Source organism: Petaurus breviceps, unplaced genomic scaffold, assembly GCF_028583685.1.
Source record: "Petaurus breviceps papuanus isolate PSGF00001 unplaced genomic scaffold, PetGlider_PUasm1.0 173, whole genome shotgun sequence".
In the NCBI taxonomy this organism is placed as follows: Eukaryota; Metazoa; Chordata; class Mammalia; order Diprotodontia; family Petauridae; genus Petaurus; species Petaurus breviceps.
This window is the reverse complement of record NW_027185759.1, coordinates 31,143,636-31,167,693: the sequence shown is the minus strand read 5'-3', so window position 1 is coordinate 31,167,693 and position 24,058 is coordinate 31,143,636. Positions and strand designations below refer to the sequence as shown.

At 40.1% G+C, this 24,058-nt stretch overlaps 2 protein-coding genes across 6 annotated transcripts in view; one reads left to right on the top strand and one right to left on the bottom strand.

Annotated features, from left to right (window-relative positions):
- PHC3 (polyhomeotic homolog 3) overlaps positions 1-24,058 on the top strand; it is a 352,648-nt gene that overhangs the window by 68,111 nt on the left and 260,479 nt on the right. The gene's annotated exons all lie outside the window — the stretch shown is intronic.
- SKIL (SKI like proto-oncogene) overlaps positions 12,366-24,058 on the bottom strand; it is a 43,139-nt gene continuing 31,446 nt past the window's right edge. For all 5 annotated transcript variants that reach the window (XM_069083568.1, XM_069083565.1, XM_069083566.1 and 2 more), the window contains exons 5-8: positions 20,266-20,513; positions 19,700-19,941; positions 19,127-19,351; positions 12,366-16,884 (exon numbers count right to left, since the gene is read on the bottom strand). In XM_069083568.1, the coding sequence (XP_068939669.1) occupies positions 16,726-16,884; positions 19,127-19,351; positions 19,700-19,941; positions 20,266-20,513 (874 nt within the window). In that variant the 3' untranslated portion in view covers positions 12,366-16,725. The remainder of the gene's footprint in view (positions 16,885-19,126; positions 19,352-19,699; positions 19,942-20,265; positions 20,514-24,058) is intronic.

Below are 24,058 nucleotides of genomic sequence, written 5' to 3'. Positions count from 1 at the left end.
ATTCAGATGATTTCATTTTTATCCATTAAGTGTGAATACATCATATATAATGTAATGCATACATATCATACATAAGAATATATTTTATATAATGTAAATAATTACAGTCATTTTATTACATATTTTATATACAATAGCAGAATATGATTATTGTTTTAATATAAATTATTTTATTATAGTATGTTAATTATGTGTGATTATAATATTAACATATTAGATATCTTTATATTTTATATGCATACTTACCTAATGAATTTTTAAAAGGAATCATCTGAATTAAATTAGACACATTAAATAATTAATTGGTCATCCAATCTTTGTTTGAAGATCCCTAATGAAAACTGATTAACTCTTTTTTTTTCATTTTTCAGATGCTTTATTAACTTCTGATCTACATCATTCATTTCCACAAGATTTTGAGTTGCAAATTTTCTCCCCGTTTTTCCCCCACCCACCACCCCAAAATAACAGTCCCACAGGATATCCCATCCTCCAATCTGCTCTCTCCCATATTTTCTCCCATACCCCTTGTAATAGTAATGGCATTTAAAGATTCCCCTGTATTGGCTTGGTTTTTGGTTTGATTGTGTTAAAACCCAGAGCTTGTTAATCCCACTTGTGGGATGGACTTGTTGACATGAAAAGAGAGTGCTGAACTGGGAGGAGCTGGTGACATAGATTTAGAGAGACACAAGAGAGAGGCAGAAGAATTTTTTGGAAGCAGCACCCTTTTGGAGGCAGAGAGAGACTGAGAGGATTGCTGAGGGCCACTTTGAATTGCCCAGGACTTTTGAGACCTGCCACCCAGAGCTGCCAAGGACTGAGGAGACATGGCTGTTATGCTGGTACTTTGTCTGTCTGTTTTGATGTTGTTTTGCCAGATTTGTCCACTGGTGAAGGACAGTCCTGTTGTTTCAGAAGTCTTGGAACATTGCTGTTGGTTCAGAGCTCCAGAGACTGTTCTGCAGACAGAGAGTGAATACTGTCCACTGGTGAAGGACGGTGCTGTTGTTGCAGAAGCCTTGGAACCTTGCTGTTCATTCAGAAGCCCTGAAGAAGGATTTTCTTGTTGTATGTTTACAGAAATCCTGGAAGGGGGTTTTGCTAATGTTTTCAGGGGTCCTAGGACTGTTCTGCAGACAGAGAATGAATTAATGAAGAGACTGGCAATGTATCTTGTGGTCTTGCTAAGCTTTGTCTCCCTAGGAACAAAGATTGCTGAGAACTTGCCTAGTGTCAAGATGAAGAAAAGACTTCCATCTGGGTATCAAGTGCTGTGCTTAAACTTCTTGTAACTCTGGGGTATATTTAATTGTGATCCAGGGGTGGGGAACCTTTGACCTTTTTGTGTTTTATGATTGAACAAATGAATGTACTTTACTTATGATTGGAAATTAATCTCCATTTGAGAAGAGGGGCTTTGTGATGGACTAAATGAAGGTAAAGCCTAGGGGTAGAATAGTATTTAGAACAGGGACTTTGTAATTGATTAAATGAATGTAATGTCCTGGGGTGGGGTAGTACTTGATTAAATCAGGTAGTACTTGGAGATTATTGAATCACACTTAGTAAATGCTGTATTTTGAATGATGTCATATTTTGATCTTCTCTGTTCTTAATTTTTCACTGAATAAAATGGAGAGCACCTATGCTGGTATTTTGAAACTTGGGAAGTTGCCTTTGCTTGGCATTACATTACACCCCTTTCCGCTTTTCCAGTAGGGCATGTGGATCTCTATGCCCCAGTGCCTGTATATCTTATTTCCCAATTACATGTAAAATAGTATCAATAATAGTATATATATATAAACATTTGATTTTAAAACTTTGAATTAAAGATTCATTCCCTTCCTCCCTTGTCACCCACCCTTAATGGGAAGATAAGCAGTTCAATATAGGTTGTACATGTGTAGCTAATGCAAAACAATAACATAGTAGATATATTGTAAAAGACTGACTATATTTCCCACCTCCCACTTGTTCTATTCTCTACTTTGATCCCATCCCTTTTCAAAAGTGGATGCTTCCAACTTCCCTCCCCCCAGCCTTCCCTCCCTTCCATCATCCCCCCTCTGATCCCCTTCCCCCCTACTCTCCTGTAGGGTGAGATACCCTATTTAGTGTGTATTTCATTCCCTCCCCAAGCCAAATTCAATGAGAGTAAGGTTGACCTGTTTCCTTTTGCCTTCCTATTCTTCCCCTCCATTGTAACCATTTTCCCTTGCCTCTTCTTTATAAGATAGTTTACCCCATTCTGTCTCTCCTCATCTCCTCTCATTATATTCCTCTCTCACCTCTTAATTTCACCTTTTAAGTATCATCCCTTCCTGTTAAATTGGTCCTGTGCTCTCTATGTATACCTGTAAACATATATACATACGTTCACATATGTATTCATATGACCATATATAGACATACATATTAACTTATTAATTAACATATTAACAATACATTCTATTCTCTTCAACTATTTTCATACTGACAAAAGTTTCACCAGTTAGAATTATTGTTTTTCCATGTAGGAATGTTAATAGTTCAACTTTGATAAGTTCCTTATGATTTCTTTTCCCTGTTTATCTTCTCATGCCTCTCTTGCTTCTTGTATCTAAATGTCAAATTTTCTATTCAACTCTGGTTTTTTCAGCAAGAATGCTTGAAAGTCCTCTCAATGACCATATTTTCCCCTGAAACATGATACTCAGTTTTGCTGGGTAGGTGATTCTTGGTTTTAATCCCAGCTCCTTTGCTCTCCGGAATATCATATTCCAAGCCCTTCAATCCCTCAGTGTAGAAGCTGCCAGATCCTGAGTTATCCTGATTGTGTTTCCACAATATTCAAATTGTTTCTTCCTGGTTGCTTGTAATATTCTCTCCTTAATCTGGGAATTCTGGAACCTGGCTATAATAGTCCTAGGAGTTTTCTTTTTGGGATCTTTTCCAGGAGGTGATCGGTGGATTCTTTCAACCTCTTATTTTGCCCTCTGGTTCTAAAATATTAGGGCAGTTTTCTTTGAGAATTCCTGGAGGATGATTTCTAGGTTCTTACTTTGATCATGGCTTTCAGGTAGTCCAATAATTTTTAAATTATCTCTCCTGGATCTATTTTCCAAGTCAATGGTTTTTCCCATGAGATATTTCACATTGCCTTCTATTCTTTCATTTGTTTGGATCTGTTTGACAGCATCTTGATTTCTCATAAAGTCATTAGCTTCCATTTGGTCCAATCTAATTCTGAAGCAATGATTCTCCTCATTGAGCTTTTGAGATTCTTTTTCCATCTGGCAAATTTGGCTTTTTAAGGCATTCTTCTCCTCATTGCCTTTTTGAGCCTCTTTTGCCAATTCAGTTAGTCTGTTTTTTAAGGTGTTATTTTCCTCAGTCAGGCTGTTGACTCTCATAATTTTCTTGCAGCATTCTCATTTCTCTTCCCAATTTTTCCTCCACTTCTCTTATCTGCTTCTAAAGGTCCTCTATGGCCTGGAACCAGCTCCTATTTTCCTTTGAAGCTTTTAGTTCAGGAGTTCTGACTTCACTGTCTTCCTCCTGTTCCGTGCTTTGCTCCTTTTTGTCCCCAAAATAGGAATCTAATGTTGGAATCTTCTGTCTGCTTTGTTTCCTTTGCGTGGCCATGTTGCCCCTCAGTCACTTGACCCCTGGGCTTTTTGCTACAGTAGAACTCTGCCACCAGACAGGGGAGCTTTCATCCCAAATGCTGGGGTTTTCTCAGCTGCCAGAGGTATTAGATGGGTGCCCTCTCTGAGGCCTCCTCGGGCTCTGGCAAGCTGGACACACACCCCAGGTCCTCCACCCTAGACTGCAATCCCAATCCAAGCAGGTTAAAACAAGAGCAATTACCCCTTAGAATGGTTGCTTGGTCCCCCTACACTCTGCAGGCCAGGAGCTGCAGCTGCCAAGTGGCATTGGCTGGCTGTGCCAGCGTCTCAGTGGCTTCTCCCCCCGGGGGCAAAAGCCATGCACTCCCACTTACTGGGTCCCAAAGTCCAGACTGCACTCACCTCTCACTTTGTCCTTCACATCTATGTGTTGATAATTCTGGAAAAGGCTGTAGCTGTTGCTGATCTGGAGTCCCTCCTGCCAGTGGCTGGTCAGGCCTGCCCTGGGGCTAAAGCCTTGGTGTGGGGCTGGGTTCAGCTCCCAGAGCGCTGTGCTGGTCGATTCCTGCTGGCCTGCCAGGCTGTCTTCAGCAGGAGGTTAGCTTCTCTGTGTCATTTTGTGGGTTGTGCAGCTCCAAAGTTTGTTCAGAGTCCCCTTTTTACATGGATTGGGGAAGGTGGAAGCCAGAGTCGAGGAAAGGTCATGCTTCTACTCCGCCATCTTGACTCTGCCCTGAAAACTGATTAACTCTAAGAGCAGTAAATATATAAGTATATACAAATGAACAGGTACACATATATATTCTTATGTATAATGTAGTTATGTATTTTATATATGCATTATATTATATATGGACATATATGCATTTAATAAATTTTAAAAATCATCTGAATTAAATTAGAAACATCAAATACTCTATTTCAATAAACTATGAGAAGCAAATTTTCCCCCTCTGTGTTGTATTACAATGGATATCACTTTAGATGCAGGAGTCTCGCCAGTATTAAATGTGTAAGAAGCCACTTATTGCTTATTATACTTCCTTTACAAGTGAGCATGGTCTTCCAAATTAGGTTACCCATACTATCCCATTAACAAGATTAGCTGGAGTTAAAAGAAGCCTTCATCTCTAATCGTGTCATTTTCAGTCCTTTGGGTTTTCATTTTAAGTGGAAAACTAACTTTATGAAAATCACTCAGGTGGCCACATTCTGGATCAGACAATTGCCCCCAAGAAAAACCATTGGCACAGTTACTTGTCTAGACTATAGGTCTATGAAAACCCACATGAATAAGTGAGGGCTGTCATTTCTCACTTTTATCATAGGTACACAAAACCCACAGCCCACCCAGCCTGAACCTGATTAAAATGTAATTGGGAAATATTTAATAAAATATTTTGAGGGCTGTACCCTCCCATGTAGCATGAGGGTGTCATTGTGTGGCCCCAAGGGAAGCAGAATAGACTTTTCTAGCTTCTTCTCCCCCCACTCTTCTCCAATGGAGAGTTTGCTTTCAGGAGGGGAAGCAGGAATCTGGCACCAGAGACTACTCTGCTCTCCTGAGAGAAGGGTTATCAGGTCAGAATTCTATCTACCTGCTCTCTTACATACTGTTAGTCTAGAAAATGGGATCAGGTTCAGTCCTACCTCTGATCACTTCTTAAATTATTGGAGATGGGACCTCAAACTTCATATCCAAGGCTTGACTCCTTTCCTACCAAATATGAGATAATTCCTTAATGAACACACAAAGCAAATAACAAAGAAACCAGTTTATCCAAATTGATAGCAAAACAAAAATCCAAGAAGGTATATGTAGGAGAATACATGCCAGACAATATGGAATGGCAGAGCTCTCCCATTGGGAGCAAAGTAACTCAACTCAACATAGAGAGAGGGTCCTAGATCTCACGTAAGAGAAAGGTCTCTGGCAAAGCAAGTGGGGGATAAGGACATGATGGAGATTGCCAGCTCCTTCTGTGTCTTCCTGGACTTTTCCTTCAGCAACCTGACATGCCTTTGACCTCTTCCATCTTCCCTCTCGAAGCTGGAAGCAGAAGTAACTCAAAGACAAGAACAGAAGATTTCTTCCCCCTCTCACTCACCCACTCTGCCCTGCCCCTCACACAGGTGCAGGGTATTGATTTCCACTGATGAGGATGGAGTCTCATACCAATGGATCTTGGGATAGGGGCTACATAAAAATATAACAAAGCATAGATAAGATTACGTTTTAAAACTAAATCAATGTGCCATGTGTATTGTTGTTGTGGTTATTCAATCCTATCTAACTCTTCACGACCCCACTTGGGGTTTTCTTGGCAAAGATGCTTGATGCCGTTTCCTTCCCCAGCTCATTTTACACATAAGGAAACTGAGGCAAACAGGGTAAAATGACTCACCCAGGATCACATAGTGTCTGAGGCTAGATTTGAACCCAGGTTCTCATGACTCCAGGTCCACTGCTCTATCCACTGAGCCGCCCTGTTTCCCCATCATATACATCGCTCACCCCATTTCTGTTTGAGTTTGACAGCACTGGTCCAGACTATGAATCCCTTAGAATGAGCACAGTTGCCTTAAGTGCTGTGGAGGGAAGCTTGCCATCAGAGAACACCTGGAGTTCCGAAAGTTTCATGATCCAGATAGAGGACAAATGTGTTTTAAAAGGAGCAGAATCGGGGTGGCCAGGTAGCACAGCGAGTAAGAGCGCCAGCTCCAGTGTCAGGACGACCTGGAGATCGAATCTCGGGCTCAGACACTTAGCACCCACCTAGAAACACCTGGCCGTGTAACCTTGAGCAAGTTACTTAACCCCAATTGCTTATGGGCGGCCAGGTGGCTCAGCGAGTAAAAGCACCGGCTCCAGTGTTGGGGTGAATTGGAGGTCGAATCCCGGGATCAGGTGTTCGGCACTACACCTAAAAATAAATGGCCGTGTAACCTTGACCAAGTTATTTAACCCCGATTGCTTTAAAAAAAAAAAAAAAAGGAGCAGAATCTGACTGTCCGCTGTAGGATGTGGTCACTTCTATAGCAAGGATGCTTTCGTTTTAAACCCAACAGCAGAAAGAGCTTTGCAATTAATTACAAGCAGACCTCAAGTGTTTGGGTTACTAGGATAATCAGCCTTTACAGGAATTAGCTTGGCCACTGGAGGGCTCTCATTTTCCTGGAAATGCTAGAGAAACAAATAAAAATCAAGCTTGATGAAACCCATTTACACAAAGACCAAGCAAACTACCTACAATTTAATGATTCTGCAAATTAGCCTAGAAATTATTTTTCATCTGGTTATTGGGTAACAAAAAAATTTTTTGAGATATTCCATTAAACAATTTTCCATACATCATGCTGTGATCGACTCTTAATGATGGTAACAGCATGGTGTTTCTTGATTTTGGTTCCAAGTCATTAAAAAAAAATACACAGTCCTCAAAACTAGGTTTGGCTTTCTTTTATGTGCCTATTCAACCTATTACTATGGGGATTTTTAAAATAATGAGTTTAGCCTACAGAAAATGCCCACCATTGGAAAAGATTGCCCCAAAGGATCAATATGGAGTTTTCTACAGTATTGATTTGAAAGAGCACATGTGAAAATGAGATTTTACTGTACAACCATTTCAGCTTAGTCATTTTTATGAAATTAAAGTGACTGGTTTATATTATATGAGTATTGCTTGCTTCATTTATGTATTTGTCAACTGTTTCACACTTCATTTATAAGGAAAACAAAGAGAAATCTTGGCTATACCCTCTTGTTTAGATAATTTCAGCCTTATGGTGAAATTATGGGAGACATGAGCAGGAATGGCTGGATTTTGATCCATAGAATTGGCAGGAATATTCACATTGATGAGATTATAGATCTGTTAGAGTGCTTAATAGTATTTTTCAAAATATACAAAATTTTTTTAAGTTACCTACTCCAGCCTCAGATATATTCTATCCGTGTAGCTCTGGGAAAATCATTTAACCTCGATTTGCTTCAGTTTTGACTCTTCATGACCCACTTTGGGGTTTTCTTGGCAAAGATACTGGAGTGATTTGCCATTCCTTTCTCCAGCTTATTTTACAGATGAGGAAACTGAGGAAAACAGGAATAAGTTACTTTCCCAGGGTCATACAGCTAGTATCTGAGGCTATATTTGAATATATATATATATATATATACACTATATACATGTATATAAAATATATATGTGTGTGTGTTTTTTAAATTAGATTCACATAAGTTTAACTACTTAGTTAATTTTCCATCAAAACCAATTAACATTTAGCTTAAGTGACCTAAAGATCCAAAGCTATTTCATCAGTCTCTCTTTACAGCAATGGTTCCCTGTATCATCCCCCTGAGGGTTCCCTTCTCCAATTCTTCCCAGAATCTATAATCTTATTAAAGTAAATATTCCCTTTATCTATGCCAATCTCAACCTATCCATTCCCTCTCATCCAATGAGAATCAGTTAACAAGCACTTACCAGATTCCTCCTATGTCCCAAGCACTGTGCAAAACACATCTTCCTGTAAATTCTCCTTGGGAGAAAGGAGGCTTACACGATGTACTGAGAACCTTCCTCTCATTCTCTTGACATTGAATGGATCTAATAAAGAATATGGTCTCTTCGTTGGTTCTTGCTCACTCTTTCTACCTGCCCGACCCAACTTCTCTCCCAGTTCAAAAAGTCTCCGATGACAGCCTTCACGCTGTTGCTTTTACACAATTTTTGCTTCTGCACAATTTTTGCTTGATTAGTGAAGTTGTAGCCTGTTAACACTCACCAGTCACCTTTCCATTGACTTCACTGGATTATTCCATGACTCGAATTCATTCAGCCTTGGCATTGGCTGTCCCTTAAGCTCAGAGTGCTCTCCCTCACTTCTACCTTCTAGAAACTCACCTTTTATGCCAGGTCTTTCCAGGTACTGTTCCCCCATCCCCACTACTAGAACCTTGCTCTCTCAGGTTACTTTCCATCTTGTATCTCATATGCACATAATCATCCACAAATTGTCTCTCACACTAAAATGTGAGGTCTGTGAGGACAGAAACTCATATTACCTTCCTTTGTATCCCAAGAGCTTGCATGGTGCCTGTCACATGATTAGTACTTTGCAAATCCTATTGACTGACATCATTAGAAAAATATCGACAATAAACCTGATTTTATGTTTCAAAGAGAAGCTTGGAGCTAAGATATGTTCAATGCAATTTCCTGAAGGCAATCTGGGCCATCTTTCTCTTCTTTTTCAGCTCCGTATTCAGCTCATCATCAACTTGCAGTGTCTGTCCAAGATAACTGTACTAATGAAGGGCCCCTATGATTGGCCATTCAGGTACATACTTTAATCTACTCCTCACTGCCTCTTTGAGCCTCTTTTGCCATTTGAGTTAGTCTATTGTTTAAGGTGTGATTTTCCTCAGTCAGGCTGTTGACTCTCATTTTATAATTTTCTTGCATCATTCTCATTTTTCTTCCCAATTTTTCCTCCACTTCTCTTATCTGCTTCTTAAGGTCCTCTATGGCCTGTAACCAGCTCATATTTTCCTTTGAAGCTTTTGGTGCAGGTGTTCTGACTTCACTGTCTTCTACATACTTTAATCTAGACAATAGGAATTCACTTGGTTTTTTTCTATGTGATTATGGCTCTTATTTAGGAGACTCCAACAGTTCTTGGGTTTGATTTGGTCAACCCAATGTTATCCACAAACAGGAACATCTCGGGGAGGAGGAGGGAGGCCTCACCACCTACAGGCAATCTCGGTTCAGTTTGAACGCTGCTCTTAACTTCCTTCATGAAAGTGGCAGACATCTTTGGGGAACACATCTTCTGATCTTATGTCTTGATTGATAATAATCAGAATGTTGTCAAGCATAGTTGTGTTGTTGGGGATGGCAAACATCCTGGTTGCTTCCTGCTATGTCCATTTGGCACATTGGTCCATATTCCCGATCCTAGGTTCCAGGGAGGATGAAGCCTTGTCCTTCCAAATACCTCTCCCCCAGCACTTTGTACCAAAGAGTTTCATTTCTTAATTGCCTCCAGAATGTCACATAGAGTCCCAGCAATCCATTCAGTACAGTATCTATGAAACTCTGACCACCCTGGCACCCATTACCTGAAGGCCAGGGGATGTGTAAATATCACCCGCTCCCCCAGGGTTACTCTTAAGGAGATTAGGGGATGTCTAGACTTTATCTTGGCTTGGTGTTCCCCTGATTGAGGAACGTGGGTCCCCTGTACCTCAGCTCAGATGAGCACTTCACTGTCAGATTAGCTTTTACAAAGAAACATTTATTTCAAAAGATATATATAGGCCCCAATGGCCCCCGCCCCACACCCCTCAGTTTCTAGAGAGAGGAGGGGAATTAAGGTCCATCACTTAACTCACTTCCTATATAGCACAGTCTCAAATTCCACATCCAAGAGATCCCTGGGGCTCAAGTCCCAGGTCCCCTGGTTTCTCAGACCTTCCTTACTAAGCTGGCTGGCTGGCTGCAACATCTACCTGGAACCGCAGCTCCAAACACCATGCTCAAACTCCCCGATCCAGTGAGGACTGCTGCCCAAACCTGGACCTGAAGACAAAACCAAACAGAAGAAACAGACACCTCAGGCCCATCTCTCAGAGCCAGAGGATAAATAAGGGAGAGGTCTCTCTTTCTGAGTCAACTATGTGTGATCTTCACCCTGTGGACACAACAGGAAAGACCTAACAGGAAAGAGTGTGATTCTTCCTGTCTCATAGTTTTAGAGATGCTGCCCATCAAAGAGGGGCTACTGCCACCCATGTGGATAGGAGAACACAGAGACTCGGGATGCACCTAAGTTAGGTGATATAAGCATGTTCCAAGGGTTCTAACTTTCCAGAACTGGCAGACCTGGAATTCACAATCATCCTTGTATAAAGTTATGCAAATTCAACAAAAAATTATTTCATAAAGTTTAAAAATAGCCTGTCCTAGCAAGCAAATAAAATGGAAAAGGAATAAAACACCAAATAACAAAGTAAAAAATAGAAAAGTGGGAAAACCGAGCTTCCTCTGTGAGGAAATTCTAGTCCCAAATAAGTCATCCCAAAAAACCATATGGGCTTCTCCCCAGAGGGATGAGGAGGCTAGCTTTGATTGAGCTATCCTCTCACCCCCAAGGGAGAAACCAAACATTTCCTGGGTGAAAATTCTTCCCTTCAGCTCATAGGATGATCCACCTGGAAGTCTAAACAAAACCTTTCCAGCTGTCTCTTCAACACACAGACTGGACAGAACAGGAACTGGAGCTGCGATTTCAATACTATAGGGAATTCCTAGATAAAGATACTCCCTTCTCCAATGCAGGTTGGCACCTTCTCTGAAATATATGGTCTTAGTTTCCTAGAGAACTTAAGTGACTTGCCCAAAGTGACAAAGCTATTATGTCTGAAGCAGGATTTGAATTCAGGGATTCCTGACTCCAAATGCAATACCCTAATTGCTTTCCAAGCAATTTTTTAAATTGCTATAATACTTTCACAATGATGAAAAGAACGCTAAAACAAAACAGAACACTGAATAACCATAATGACCAATCTTGGCCTAGGAAAAGATGGAGAAAGGCATCGGTTTGCTTCGGTAGGAATGTGTATGACAGGGACTGTGGATGCACAATGCTGCTTAGACCATGAGAGGCAACCCCCATGTCCACAGGTTTTACTTAACTATTTTTCTTGGTCACACTAGTGGGTTTATGGGTTGAAAAAGGGGGTGGGGCAGGACAGGATTACTGGACCCAGAAACGGCTGATAGAAAAACAAGAGGCATTTTTTAAAAACCAAGGTCAGGTCTTACCTAAGTTTAGAAATTTGTCTGATGAAAAGCCCAGTCTAGGGTCTAATTAACCACAGTGCTCACAAGGAAGAAACTCTGAGTCAGAAACTGTTCAATTAAAACAATGGAATGAAACAGTACTCATTGTAATAATGGAGATACTCAAGTGTCCCTCACCCACTCTTACATAGCATTTTCACCTATTTCTATTTTAATTTGTATCATGTCTTATGCACATCTCATTTGCTATTATCAAGACTATAATTAGAGACTGTTAGGATAGGGACCATGCCTTATTTACAGGATAATGACCAGGAATAGAGTGAACAGCAAGAAAGATGCCTTCCTCATGACAAATTCAGTTTGAGAACTGAGTGGAGCTGCAAAGACACAATGCTGGCTGCAAAGGGGGGGGGGGGTTCATGGAGATTCCACGTCATCCTAAAGATGCCAGACCAAAGAGAAGTTCAAGTTTTCCAATTAAGCTCATTATTTTTGTTTACTAGGTACTGAATTCAATTGTTCCCAGACTCAAGGAGTAGGTGATGTCAGGACTCTCCCATCTCCAGATTTTGTCACCTAGTGACCCACTCTACCCTAGCTTAAACTAGGGTTCCAGTTATCTATTTATTTATATGCATCTTCCTGTGTGCCTGGTCTAGAACATCATATACAGTAATGACTTAATGTTTGATGACCAAAGAAATGAAAAGATGGTAGGGATTTTCTATTATCGGAGAAACCCTTACCTCCTGCAGTCAAAATGTTAATGGCAAAAAAAGAGAAGATAAAATATACTGGAAAGCCACTTAAAGAGTTTTGTATCATAATTATATAATATTGAAATGGTAAATAAGCAGGCTTTGATTTTTTTAAGCATAAATGTACTGAAATGTAAATTTAAAGGCACAAGGAAGTTATGTTTACACACATGACCTTTTTGATTCGATTTATCATTACAATTCTTTATTTGGAACTGAATCCAGTCTATACAAGATATTTACAAGACATGAAAATGGAAGGGTTGGGAAAAGCACAAAATACAATTGAGGTATAAGCTAAGAGCACAGTTATGTCATGTTTCAATAAATAGAATTCAAAATTTGTAAACGAGGTGACCAGATAGATGGATCTCACTTTTACTAAAACCATATAAAATATCGTTTAATTTCATGTGAGGTAGAGGACAGCTTGTGTCATGTGATGCAACCACAGCGACTTTCACCTTCAAACCATACATCATCGGCAAAGTCAGCATAAATTGTTGAATGAACTGATCATAATCCCAAAGTTTTCCTTTTCTCTTTTGCTAGTTTCAGAAAAGGTATTTAACTTGTTGTTTTCAGAGATTATTCGAAATACCTTGGTGTAAATGACTGGTGTGGATAAACAAATACTTCTAACTTTATGGATTAAAACAAATATGTATGTTATGTATAATATATATGTAAATATATACATATATGCATGTATATTATTGACAAGACTGTAAAACCCCAAAGGCAGAACCCAATGACAGCAAATTCTTTTAGACAGAACTTTTATGTTGACTAGAATTATTTTAAGTACACTGTGCTTTCCTTATTTTCAAGTGAGGTATTTTTATTGAAGAAAAATATTCAAACTATTTCTTTTCCACTAAACTAACCTTCAGTGTGTTGTTTTTGTCTTCTTGGACTTACTGGAAAAATCTGTCCATGTTGTAAATTTGAGCATTTTCTAACTCAGTAATGCTGTATATGTTTAAGCTCTAAATGATTTAAGAAACATATTATAAAATGTATCATTATTTCAAATTTGAGAGGTTTTTATCCTTCCCCCCAAAACCCCAAATCCCTTAAAAAGCTGAGTCTCCCTTTAATTTAGATGAAATAAATATATCAAATATAAAATATTCAAATATACGTTTCTTCTCATAACGGAGATGCTTGTGTGTCTGTTACTATAAATACAATGAAAACTTTTTAAGTTTTAAAAGTTTCCTTGGTCCCACAACATTTATAATACAACAGTTGAGAAGACCTTGTCAGTCTGAGCACAGAACTGGATGTGATCTAGAAGTATAGTAGTCCATTAGGAAAATGAAAATGTGCTCAAATGTTCTGTCAGGTAGATTACATGGCTCAAGGGTGGGGAAAACGGGAAACCCTTAGCATCTTTCATGAAGAATCAAAACAAGCTCTGTGAGAAGGGAAGTTGAGAAAGCTGATCAAAAATGACTTCAGCACCAGATTTTCAATTCTAGAAAAATGTACTGAGCAATTTTCAATTATTTTCAGGGGCCATCATCATCGTTCTTCCCAAGCTGAAGCCAAGGATGTACATATACATGAATGGTTGGTTCTTTCATCAGACTTCTCAACTGGTTGGCTAGCCAGCAGATGGTGCTATCCATCCCACCACAACATTGCCTTCTTCAGTAACTGCATTATGATTGTTTAATATATACAAATGATTTGACACATCTCAGTTGTTAATATATTAAATATGTTATAAAATTAGGTCAGGAAGTGGAAAAACATTCTGTCATTTCCCTTGGAACCTAAGTTAAGGAGAATGTTTTACAAAATTAAAGCATGGCTTCATCAATAACATTTTTAATCAAAAATTTTTTGCTGCGCTTTAGAATCCAAGGTTTGAGCCTCCGAGGACATAGGAATTTGCTTATTTGCTTTCAGAAATGCAGCCAATTTCTCATAGAAATACAGCCCCTCCACAAATTAACCAAATCGCTGCCCAGGAAAGAAACAAATGTCCTACTGTTACTGCTTCCTCCCCTCCAAAAAGAAGAGAAAATATTCCCTAAAGTAGCTTTTTTCTCATTGGATGTTTTTGATGCAGCTTAAAATATTTTTTCTAAAACAATATTAAGAAAGGCTTGGGAAAATATCTGCCTGCCTAAACAAGGGCACACAAGTTACTGCCCAAACTTTCTGCCAACAATGGACAAGGAAAATGTTGATGTTGAGATCAAGCTCATGTTGGTATGGATTCTTGTTTTTTGGTTTTGTTTGTTTTTTAACTCAGAGGTTTCTATAAATGCTTATTCAAAATGTCTGCATGTATTCAAGTTATATAGGGTTTATAACAAAACTAGTCATCTCAACTCTCAGAAATCAGAGGAAGAGCTCAGTGTAAAAGTATATAAACATGTATACTATTTACAATTTAATTTAAAAAAACTTTGTAATGAATTCAGGCTGAGGCATGACACATTACTGTATCATCTGTATAAAATTAAGCCTTTGTAGTATGTGGGAGCTGTTCATTATATGAAGGACTCAAAATAAATACTTCTTTGCTCACTGTTAAATTAAAAGATACCTTTAAAGGGGTTGAAAATTTTAGAAGTAAAAGAAATTTACAAAGATTAAGTAATTTTTTACTGGATTTTATGTTGACAGTTAACTGAGCCTACCATTTATAATAACTGTAAGAAAAAATGTTTGGAGTGACTAAGAGAAAAAGGAAGCCTCCTCCATATGCTGAAGAGGTGAAGAATAACCAGGTGACTATTCAGTAATTTACAAGTATTAACGGACAGCTAGAATACAAGATAATAAACACCTCTGTGCTTTTATCTCTAGAAGTGGACGAGGCTAGCTCTATGTTTACAAATGTTAACTTAGTAAAAACTCAAAATGAATGCACAAAAACCACATCTGATTTGTTTAAATTGATTCTTTGTTCATTTGAGGGGTACAAATTATTTTAGAGCACATAAATATCATTTAAAGTGAATCACAAAATTCTTTAAAGTAATGAACAAGCGGCTAAAACGGTTTGCATTGCTACAAAGTGCCTAACTTGCATCCATCCTGAAAGTAGGATTTGGTAATCTGTATACAAAAAAAAAAAATTCCAACCATATATCTATATTTGTAAGTGGTTCTAACTAATAGTTATCAAACAGTACCTTATGAGAGACTATCAAAAGCTTAGAAAGCATGGAAAAATATTTCCAATGAATGGTGGCTTCAGTGTATGTCATGAAAAAACTTGAATGCTACTATTTTAGCTCTTTTAAATAAATGGATAATTAAGGTGAAATCTGGCATTAAAGAATGACAGATCTATCTGTGCAAAAAAAAAAAAAGTGCAAGAGTTTACTTCCCCACATGGAATTTCTGTCTTGCTTCTGAAAAATGTCTGAAAATCAACAGATACTGGATTTTCCCATGCATTAATTTATGGTGCATTAGTATCTAATGGCTGCAAATTCCTGATTTTTAACATTAAAGAGCTAAATGAACGTGGTCCATTTGCAGAGATTTTGGTAAGATTTATCTTGACATTTAAATATACAAAAATTCTAAGTGACTTTCAAAGTGTTTCATATTTTACAACCCAAAGAAAAACAAACCCACAATATAAACATCAATCTACCTACATATAAAAACTGTACAGGAGAGAATTAACTAGATACCAAGGCAGCTCAGCTATATTAATGATAACACAACCAGTTCCCTCCCTCCCCCATCCCCAAGAATTAATATTTTCATGTCACTCTTCGGACAAATAATTAAAAGCTCAGAGAGTCTAAAGAGTAAGTCCCAATTATTACTTTTAGTTCAATGTCCTGTTGCTGCCTGAAAAAAAAATATAGCCTCACGCAAGCACATTCAAACAGGGAAAAAAAAAAACAAACCCCCAATGTGTCAGTCATCCCTTCTGAGTAGCAGCAGAGGATAATGAATCCCTCCAGCGCTGATCATGGAAATTCATTCCACAGTCGGGAGAGAATCAGAAAAAGAATGTTCTCTATGGAGCCATGAATCCACAACAGCAACTTACCAAGAAAATGGTGTCCATTTTAACACTCAGAAAAGATGGAGCTTGGACGCCTCCCTTGATTTAATATTGAAGTATGAAGACACCAAAAATATTGTAGAAAGTGTTTCCAAAAGCAAGTGTGAAACATGGGTAACAATAAAAAGGGCTACAGGGTATTCCCCGTCATACAATGCTGCTTTAGAAAGGTACACAACAGTTGTTTGCATTAGAGAGACAGACACCTATTTTAAAACATATGGTTTCATTGTTACTAGTTGTTTTAAGATTTTTTAAAAAACACTAGTACAAAGAAACAGATTTTCATTGATTTGGAAAATCTAAAATTTCATGTGTGTGTGTGTGTACACACACATACACACGCACACACAAAATCTCTTCACTTTCTCTGTAAACTCCACATCAAGAGAATGCCTCAGTTGTTCTCCACGTTCTCTCCTGACGAGTCGCTCACAGTTTAATCACAAAGCCCCGTTGGGAGAGCACAGGGGAGTCCTCGCTGCTCTCTACTCTTTGACAGTCTTGGAAGATTTCACAATCTGATGCTTTAACTCCTTGATCATCATCTCTAGCTTTTGCCTGGCTTCTCGCTCCTGCCGGAGCTCATCCTGAAGTTCTTGTCTGTCTGCCTCAGCATGGTCCAGTCTCTGGCGCAGCTCAGCCAACTGTGTATTCAAGAAAGATTTAAGATGAGATTTTTATAAATATGTTACTCCACGTAATGATGAACCAATAGTTAATAATCACTAAAAACATTTGACATTGAAATATCACACAGTCCCTCAAATGTCATTACTTGGCAAATAGAAAACATGCCGAGTCAGGCCATATTAACAAGGGGCAGTTAGCTCCACGGGTACAGTGCTATATGTTAAAAACGACTAGCCAAAAAATGTCCGGGCAGAGTCTAGTTATAATGTGTCCAGCGGTGACATTTATCAGAGTAACCTTGGGTGGTGTATGCCTTGATTTTCAATTTGATAGGAGATACAAAGGAATAGGACTCTACAAAACAGGACCAGGAAAAGAGGACATGGCTTAACAACTCAAAAGAAGGGGCAGCTAGGTGGTGCAGTGAATAGAGCACCGACCCTGGAGTAAGGAGGACCTGAGTTCAAATCCATCTTCAGAAACTTAACACTTACCAGCTGTGTGACCTTGGGCAAGTTACTTAACCCCAATTGCCCTGCCCTCCCCTCTCCAAAAAGCAAAAACAAAACAATCTCAAAAGAATATTGGTTAAAATCCAGCAGTACTGAAGAGACCCAAGTGATCTCATAGATATTCCCCATTATGCACAGCACTGGTGACACATACTGTATTTCAATTATTGGGGGACAGGGGGGTAGAAGAGAAGGTGATTATGCTGGCATTGCCATGGGTCAACTCAGCTTTTAATTTATCAACTGTGTCATATGTAGTCTTCAGAATTTGGGCCAAGGGCCTGAGGAAGAAATTTCTGACAAAACTCAGACCAAAGAAAAAGTGTCTAATACCATGGCTTCCCAGCCCAGCCCAGATAGTGTGGCAAGTTCTAGGTTCAGGTGGGAAGGCTTAACCTCAGAACCAGAATCCAAGCCTAGGGGACAAAAAGAAGTCATGGGGGGGGGGGGGCAGGGATCCAGACCTGATTTGGTTTTTCACATCTGAGGAAGAGGTACTTCTTTTTTTCCTAATTTATTTTTAGTTTTCAGCATTCATTTCCATAAGATTTGGGGTTCCAAATTTTCTCCCCATCTCTCCCCTCCCCACCCCACCTGAAGATGGCATGCATTCTGATTACTCCTTCCCCCAATCTGCCCTCCTTTCTATCACACACATCCCCTCTTATTCCCTTTCCCTTGTTTTCTTGTAGGGCAAGATATATTTCTCTACCCCACTGCCTGTATATCTTATTTCCCAGGTGCATGCAAAAACAATTTTTAACATTTTTTTTTTAAAACTTGGGAGTTATAAATTCTCTCCCTTCTTCCCTCCCCACTCACCCTCATTGAGAAGGTAAGCAATTCAACATAGGTTATACATGTTTAGTTATGCAAAACATTTCTATAATAGTCATATTGTGAAAGACTAACTCTATCTCCCTCCCTTCTATCCCACCCCCCACTTACTGTCCCTTTTCAAATATTTGCTTTTGAGTACCCTACCTCCCCTAATCTGCTCTCCCTTCTATGAAAGAGGGAGAGAGGGAGGGAGAGAGAGGGAGAGAAGGAAGGAAAGGGGGGGGCGAGAGGGAAAGAGAGGGGGAGAGAGAGAGAAGGGGAGAGGGAGAGTGTGTGTGCGCGTGTGCGTATGTGTATAATAGAATTTCTCTCCCCAACTTCTCATTCTTTTCCCGTTGGATTCCATGATAATTTATATTTTTGTCACAACTACATTTTAGATACAAATATGTTAAACACCTATTGGGCTGCTTTAATTATAATATTCCTATATCCTGATTTGGAGGGAAAGGGGGCAGATTATTTTAAACATAGTAATCTTAGTTCTATGATTCAAATCTTCAGTACTTTAATCAAGTGATTAAGAGGGGAAAGAAAAATCACGAGCTTCATCAATCTAAATGATGTTCTCACAGGTCCACACTGAAACAATGGTTACATATACTGTACTATGATATATGCCACACTAAATTAAATATAAAATTCTTCTCTAGAAGGGCAGAGACAATTAAGAAAAAAACCAGCATTAAATATATACCACTACCCATTCCTCTGCAGAATTATCTTTTTTAAATTTTCTACCCCAAACTACCAGTTTTCTCTCCCCTCCTCCCATGCCCCCAGTTTATTCTACACTCTAGTTCAACTCAACTACTTACCTCCCCCCCACAGGCCCTCTTCCCCTCCATCCCCACCCCAGCCTTCGAGGCCCCACTCGGAAGCTGCCGGCCTCTGCTGCTCTCACCTGGGCAGCGTACTCAGCCTCCTTGTCTTTCTCCAAAGTTGAATCGCAGGTACACTTCTGCTTCATCACTTGATCCAGTTTCTTTTCCAAGTCCCTCTGTTCGATATAGAATTCTTCCATTCTCTGAGCATGCTCGGTCTGTAAGGACTCCAGCTCTTTCTGTAAATTCTGCTGCTCTTCCGTGAGCTCCTTCATGGCTTTCGAACTGCTCAGCATTTCCACTTCCTACAAAACGAATGGTAGGAAACAAATTTTTACTTTACTTTTCTCCAGTTAAAATTTTCATCTCAGAAAACAGACACATTCAGCCATTATTACTAGCAAGGACACCGTAACAAGGATATATGAATACAGGTTTTTTAAAGCTCCTGCCTAAGTAGATATTTCACTGCCAAATTTCTAAATGTTTGTAATCCTGTAAAGAGGTTCAAATAAAACACGGACCATCTGTGTACAATTTACAATAGTTTCTAGGCCGTATTAACCTTGATTTTTCATGTTAAAGAGCCAAATATAACACACACACACACAAAATTTTTTCACTAAATGGATAATCATTTCAACAAGTCTCACCATCTGAAGCTGCTGCTTTTTCTGCAGGATAGAATTCAGCTTTTCTTGTTTTTTGACATAGGTTCTCATCACTTCCTCCATGATTTTCCCCTTGTCATCCTCACAGCTGATATCCTTGATAATAGATGGCCATAGAGCTGGTGCCTCTTGGCTCCTTTCAGCCTTGCAGGTTTCTGGGTCGGTACTTGGAGCCTTGGGCTCCAATTTCCTTTTATTTGTAGAACTGGCTGACGTGGATGGATCTTTAAGGAAAAAAAAACTAATTAATAACTGAAAATCATCTTGCTTAAAATACAGACAATCAAGTCAAAACTTTGGGTAATCTGCAGACTAAAGCGCAATTAAATGGAAGCGTCACATAAGAACACATCCTCAATTATTATTTAAGTATTTTGAGTACAAAAATCTTATTTTTTAAAAAATGTCTGATTATTTTTAAAGGGAAGGGGAATATTATGCTCAGTGAGGTGATGCAATAAAACATATATTTTGGAAATTTCAATTAAAACGTGATTAAAACAAAATCCTTGAGGCATCCTGAGAAGTCCCTGAGTGAGTGTGCTCACCTGGGCGGCTGCCAAGATCTTGACTGGATTTCAGGTCCATCTTCTCTTGCTCCTCGAGGGAAAGCTCTGGGTAAGAGGCGACTTTTCGAGATTTGCTGCTGGCATAAGGTTTCTCAGGCAGCCCTGGCAAAGACTTGTTTCCTTCTGCCACTTTGGCCCCTGCTTTTGTGACCTCTTTACATGGCGACACCGCTGAAGTAAGCGACACGTTTGGAGCAACCACTTTATCACACATGTACAGGTAGTAGCTGAGAAGACACAATGAGAAAACAATCAGGTTTAATGTTGTAACTCTGCAAGTAAGATGAAAATGGACAATTTCCCATTTTTTCATTCAAAATGTCTGCAAAGACCCAAGACAAAGAATAAAAGGAAACAAACTCTCCAAAAAGCGACAAGAGCCTGCCCTAAATCTAAGTAAGGGAGTAAATTATCCACCAAGGGGCCCTTGTCACTGCACACAGGGTCTGGGGTCTGAACACGTCTCCTCCTGCACTGTTTTTGCAAGAACAGAGGTGGGGAAGTCATTCCCTTCAGTTCTCCCCCTAAAACAGCAGGGCCGAGCACAGAAAGGCTCCCACACACACTTGGGTAGCGCTGTCCCAGGGCAGAGCAGATGCTTCTGGCTGCTTTCGAGGCCTATGTTTATCCCCAGAGCTGCTCCAAGGCCGCAGGGAACCCATGCCCTGCTCCTGTGTGGCTTCTGTCTAGTTCAGCACCATGCCACGTGGATGCTAGCCAGGTGTCTCTGCACACCTCCCTGTGGTCCCAACTTCCTGGGGCTTCTGGTAACACCAGGACACCAAGTGGAATCTGACCGCAGTCCAGCTACTAGCAAACCCACAAGTCCAAGCATATCCACAGACGGGGCAAAGCCCAGAATACAAAGTGCCTTTAAACTGATCCCACAAAACGATCTTCCCTTAATATTTTACAACCAATCACAGCCTACAGGCAAGCCCATGGCGAGCATGTAATATTGGGCTGGTCACATAGCAAAATCTAGGGGTAAGCGGCAGAGAGCCTATGTCTCTGCACATACTCCCACACTGGTGTCTAGGCACCATTGACGACACTGGGTGTAGCCCTGTGGAGCTGCCAGAGGACTTGGGCCACACCAGGGAGTTAGGCCCAGAAAGGTTGTGAGCTCTACCACCAGAGGGAGGGGGCCCTATGATGATGGGATCACAGGGCCATCAAGTTACAGCAGTAGTTAGTGAGGCTGAACACTGACCCAATGCTGCTTTGCAGGCTAATTAATTAACAGGCTTATGGGATAAGTTAATGAACATGAAAATACCAAATTATAATTACAAATGACTTATCAAATTAACAGTGCTAAATTATAGAACAAAGGAACTTTGTCACTGTGACATTAAAGAGGCAGCCTACAAAAGACACTCTAATGCAGCAAATGTCACTCCCCCCCATTACCTTTAACCCCAACCCTTGGATTCCTGGTCCTCCAGCTGCCTTCTTCCCCTAACTCTCCATTTTTTTAAATCTCTCTCTGACTCCCCCAGCCTGGCTAAGGACTTGTGATAGTAATGGCAATTAAAGATTCCCCTGTATTGGCTTGGTTTTCAAATTGATTGTGTTAAAACCCAGAGCTTGTTAATCCCACCTGTGGGATGGACTTGTTGATGTGAAAAGAAAGTCCTGAACTGGGAGGTGCTGGTGACATAGATTTGGAGAGACAAGAGAGAGGCGGAAGACCTTTTTGGAAGCAGCACCCACGTGGAGGCATAGAGAGAGACTAAGAGAATTGCTGGTGGCCGCTTTGAATTGCCCTGGACTTTTGAGACCTGCCCCCTGAGCTGCCAAGGACTGAGGAGACATGGCTGTTTTGCTGGTACTTTGTCTGTTTTGATGTTGTTTTGCCAGATTTGTCCACTGGTGAAAGACAGTCCTGTTGTTGAAGAAGTCCTGGAACCTGGCTTTTGGTTAAGAAGCCCTGAGACTGTCCTGCAGACAGAGAGTGAATACTGTCCACTGGTGAAGGACAGTGCTGTTGTTGCAGGGGTCTGGAGACTGTCCTGCAGACAGAATGAATACTGTCCACTGGTGAAGGACAGTACTGTTGTTGCAGGGGTCTGGGAACCTTTCTGTTGGTTCAGAAGCTCTGAAGAAGGATTTTCTTGTTGTATGTTTACAGAAATCCTGGGAGAGGGTTTTGCTAACGTTTTCAGGGGTTCTAGGACTGTTCTACAGACAGAGGATGAATTAATGAAGGGACTGGCAATGTATCTTGTGGCCTTGCTAAGCCTTGTCTCCCCAGGAACTAAGATTGCTGAGAACTTGCCTCGTGTCAAGATGAAGAAAAGACCTCCATCTGGGTATTAAGTGCTGTGTTTAAACTTGATGTAACTCAGGGGTAGATTCAATTGTGATCCAGGGGTGGGGAACTTTTGACCTTTTTGTGTTCTATGGTGGAACAAGTGAATGTACTTTACTTATGTTTGGAAACTAATCTCCATTTGAGAAGAGGGGCTTTGTGGTGGACTAAATGAAGGTACAGCCTAGGGGTGGAGAAGTATTTAGAACAGGGACTTTGTAATTGATTGAATGAATGGAAGGTCCTGGGGTGGGGTAGTCCTTGGAGATTATTTAATCACACTTAGTAAATGCTGTATTTGGAATGATGTCATGTTTTAATCTTCTCTGTTCTTGGTTGGTCACTGAATAAAATGGAGAGCACCTATGCTGGTATTCTGAACCTTGGGAAGTTGCCTTTCCTTGGCATTACATTATATTACATTACAGGACTAAAAGGCTTAATCCAATGCCCAAAGACCTGCTTACAGCTCTGCTCTCTCCCAGGCCTTAGAGCAAGCTCACCTTTCCCCCCTAAACTTCTCCTTCTGCTTTCACTCTGTTCCTGGCCTCCCCACTCAGTCAGCTTCTTAGGTCAAAGATGTCTTTCCTCCAGTCTCCTGCTCTTCCAAGCCATGCTCTAAACTGCTACTAGACTCACAACCGCAGAGATCCAGGCATCTCAGGCCCTGCTCACAACCCTCAATGGCTCCCTTTTGCCCACTGACCACAGCACTGACGGTCTACGCACCATGATCCCGGGCCGCCTTTTCCTGAAACCGTCCCTCATTCTATTTGCTTTCAACAGTCCCTGCCTCCATCCCTTTCTGCACATCACGCCCTGTCTAGAAGGTCCATTCGCCCTCCATGTCCAATCTACTGCTTAAGACCAAACTCAGATGCTATCTCCTCTAGGAAAATCATGCTCCATGAGCCTCACTTCCCACAATGACCTTTCATTCCTCCATCCTCACATACATGTCACTGGCCCCTGCCTGACACATTCATGTACTATTTTACATTAGTTATTTATGTATTTCATATCTTCCTATATTGATGGTTGAGTTGCATCAGAAGACAGGTTTTCTTATTTAAACTTTATATTCCCCAGAGGATAGCAGAGGACAAGTAAGCACTTTCAAAATGTCTAATGAATTTAAGTCTGGGCATCCAGAGAAAGCACTGGCTCTCTCCATTTCCAGACTTGGTGAATGCCTATTACCCAAGAGAAAAACTGAGCAATAAGAGAAAATGAAGTTACAAATCTTGGATGTTTCAGTGAAAAGATGAAAAATTCTTTTTATTTTTTTTTTTGGAAGGGGGAAGGCAAGAAATTGGAATTAAGTGACTTACTCAAGGTCACACAGCTAGTAAAATGAAAAATTCTTATGTAGATCTGAAGCTATTAAGAAAGCATCTACAACATTAGAGCAACCATTTGAAAGGTAATCTTCATGGAAAGGCAATTCACACACTGCTA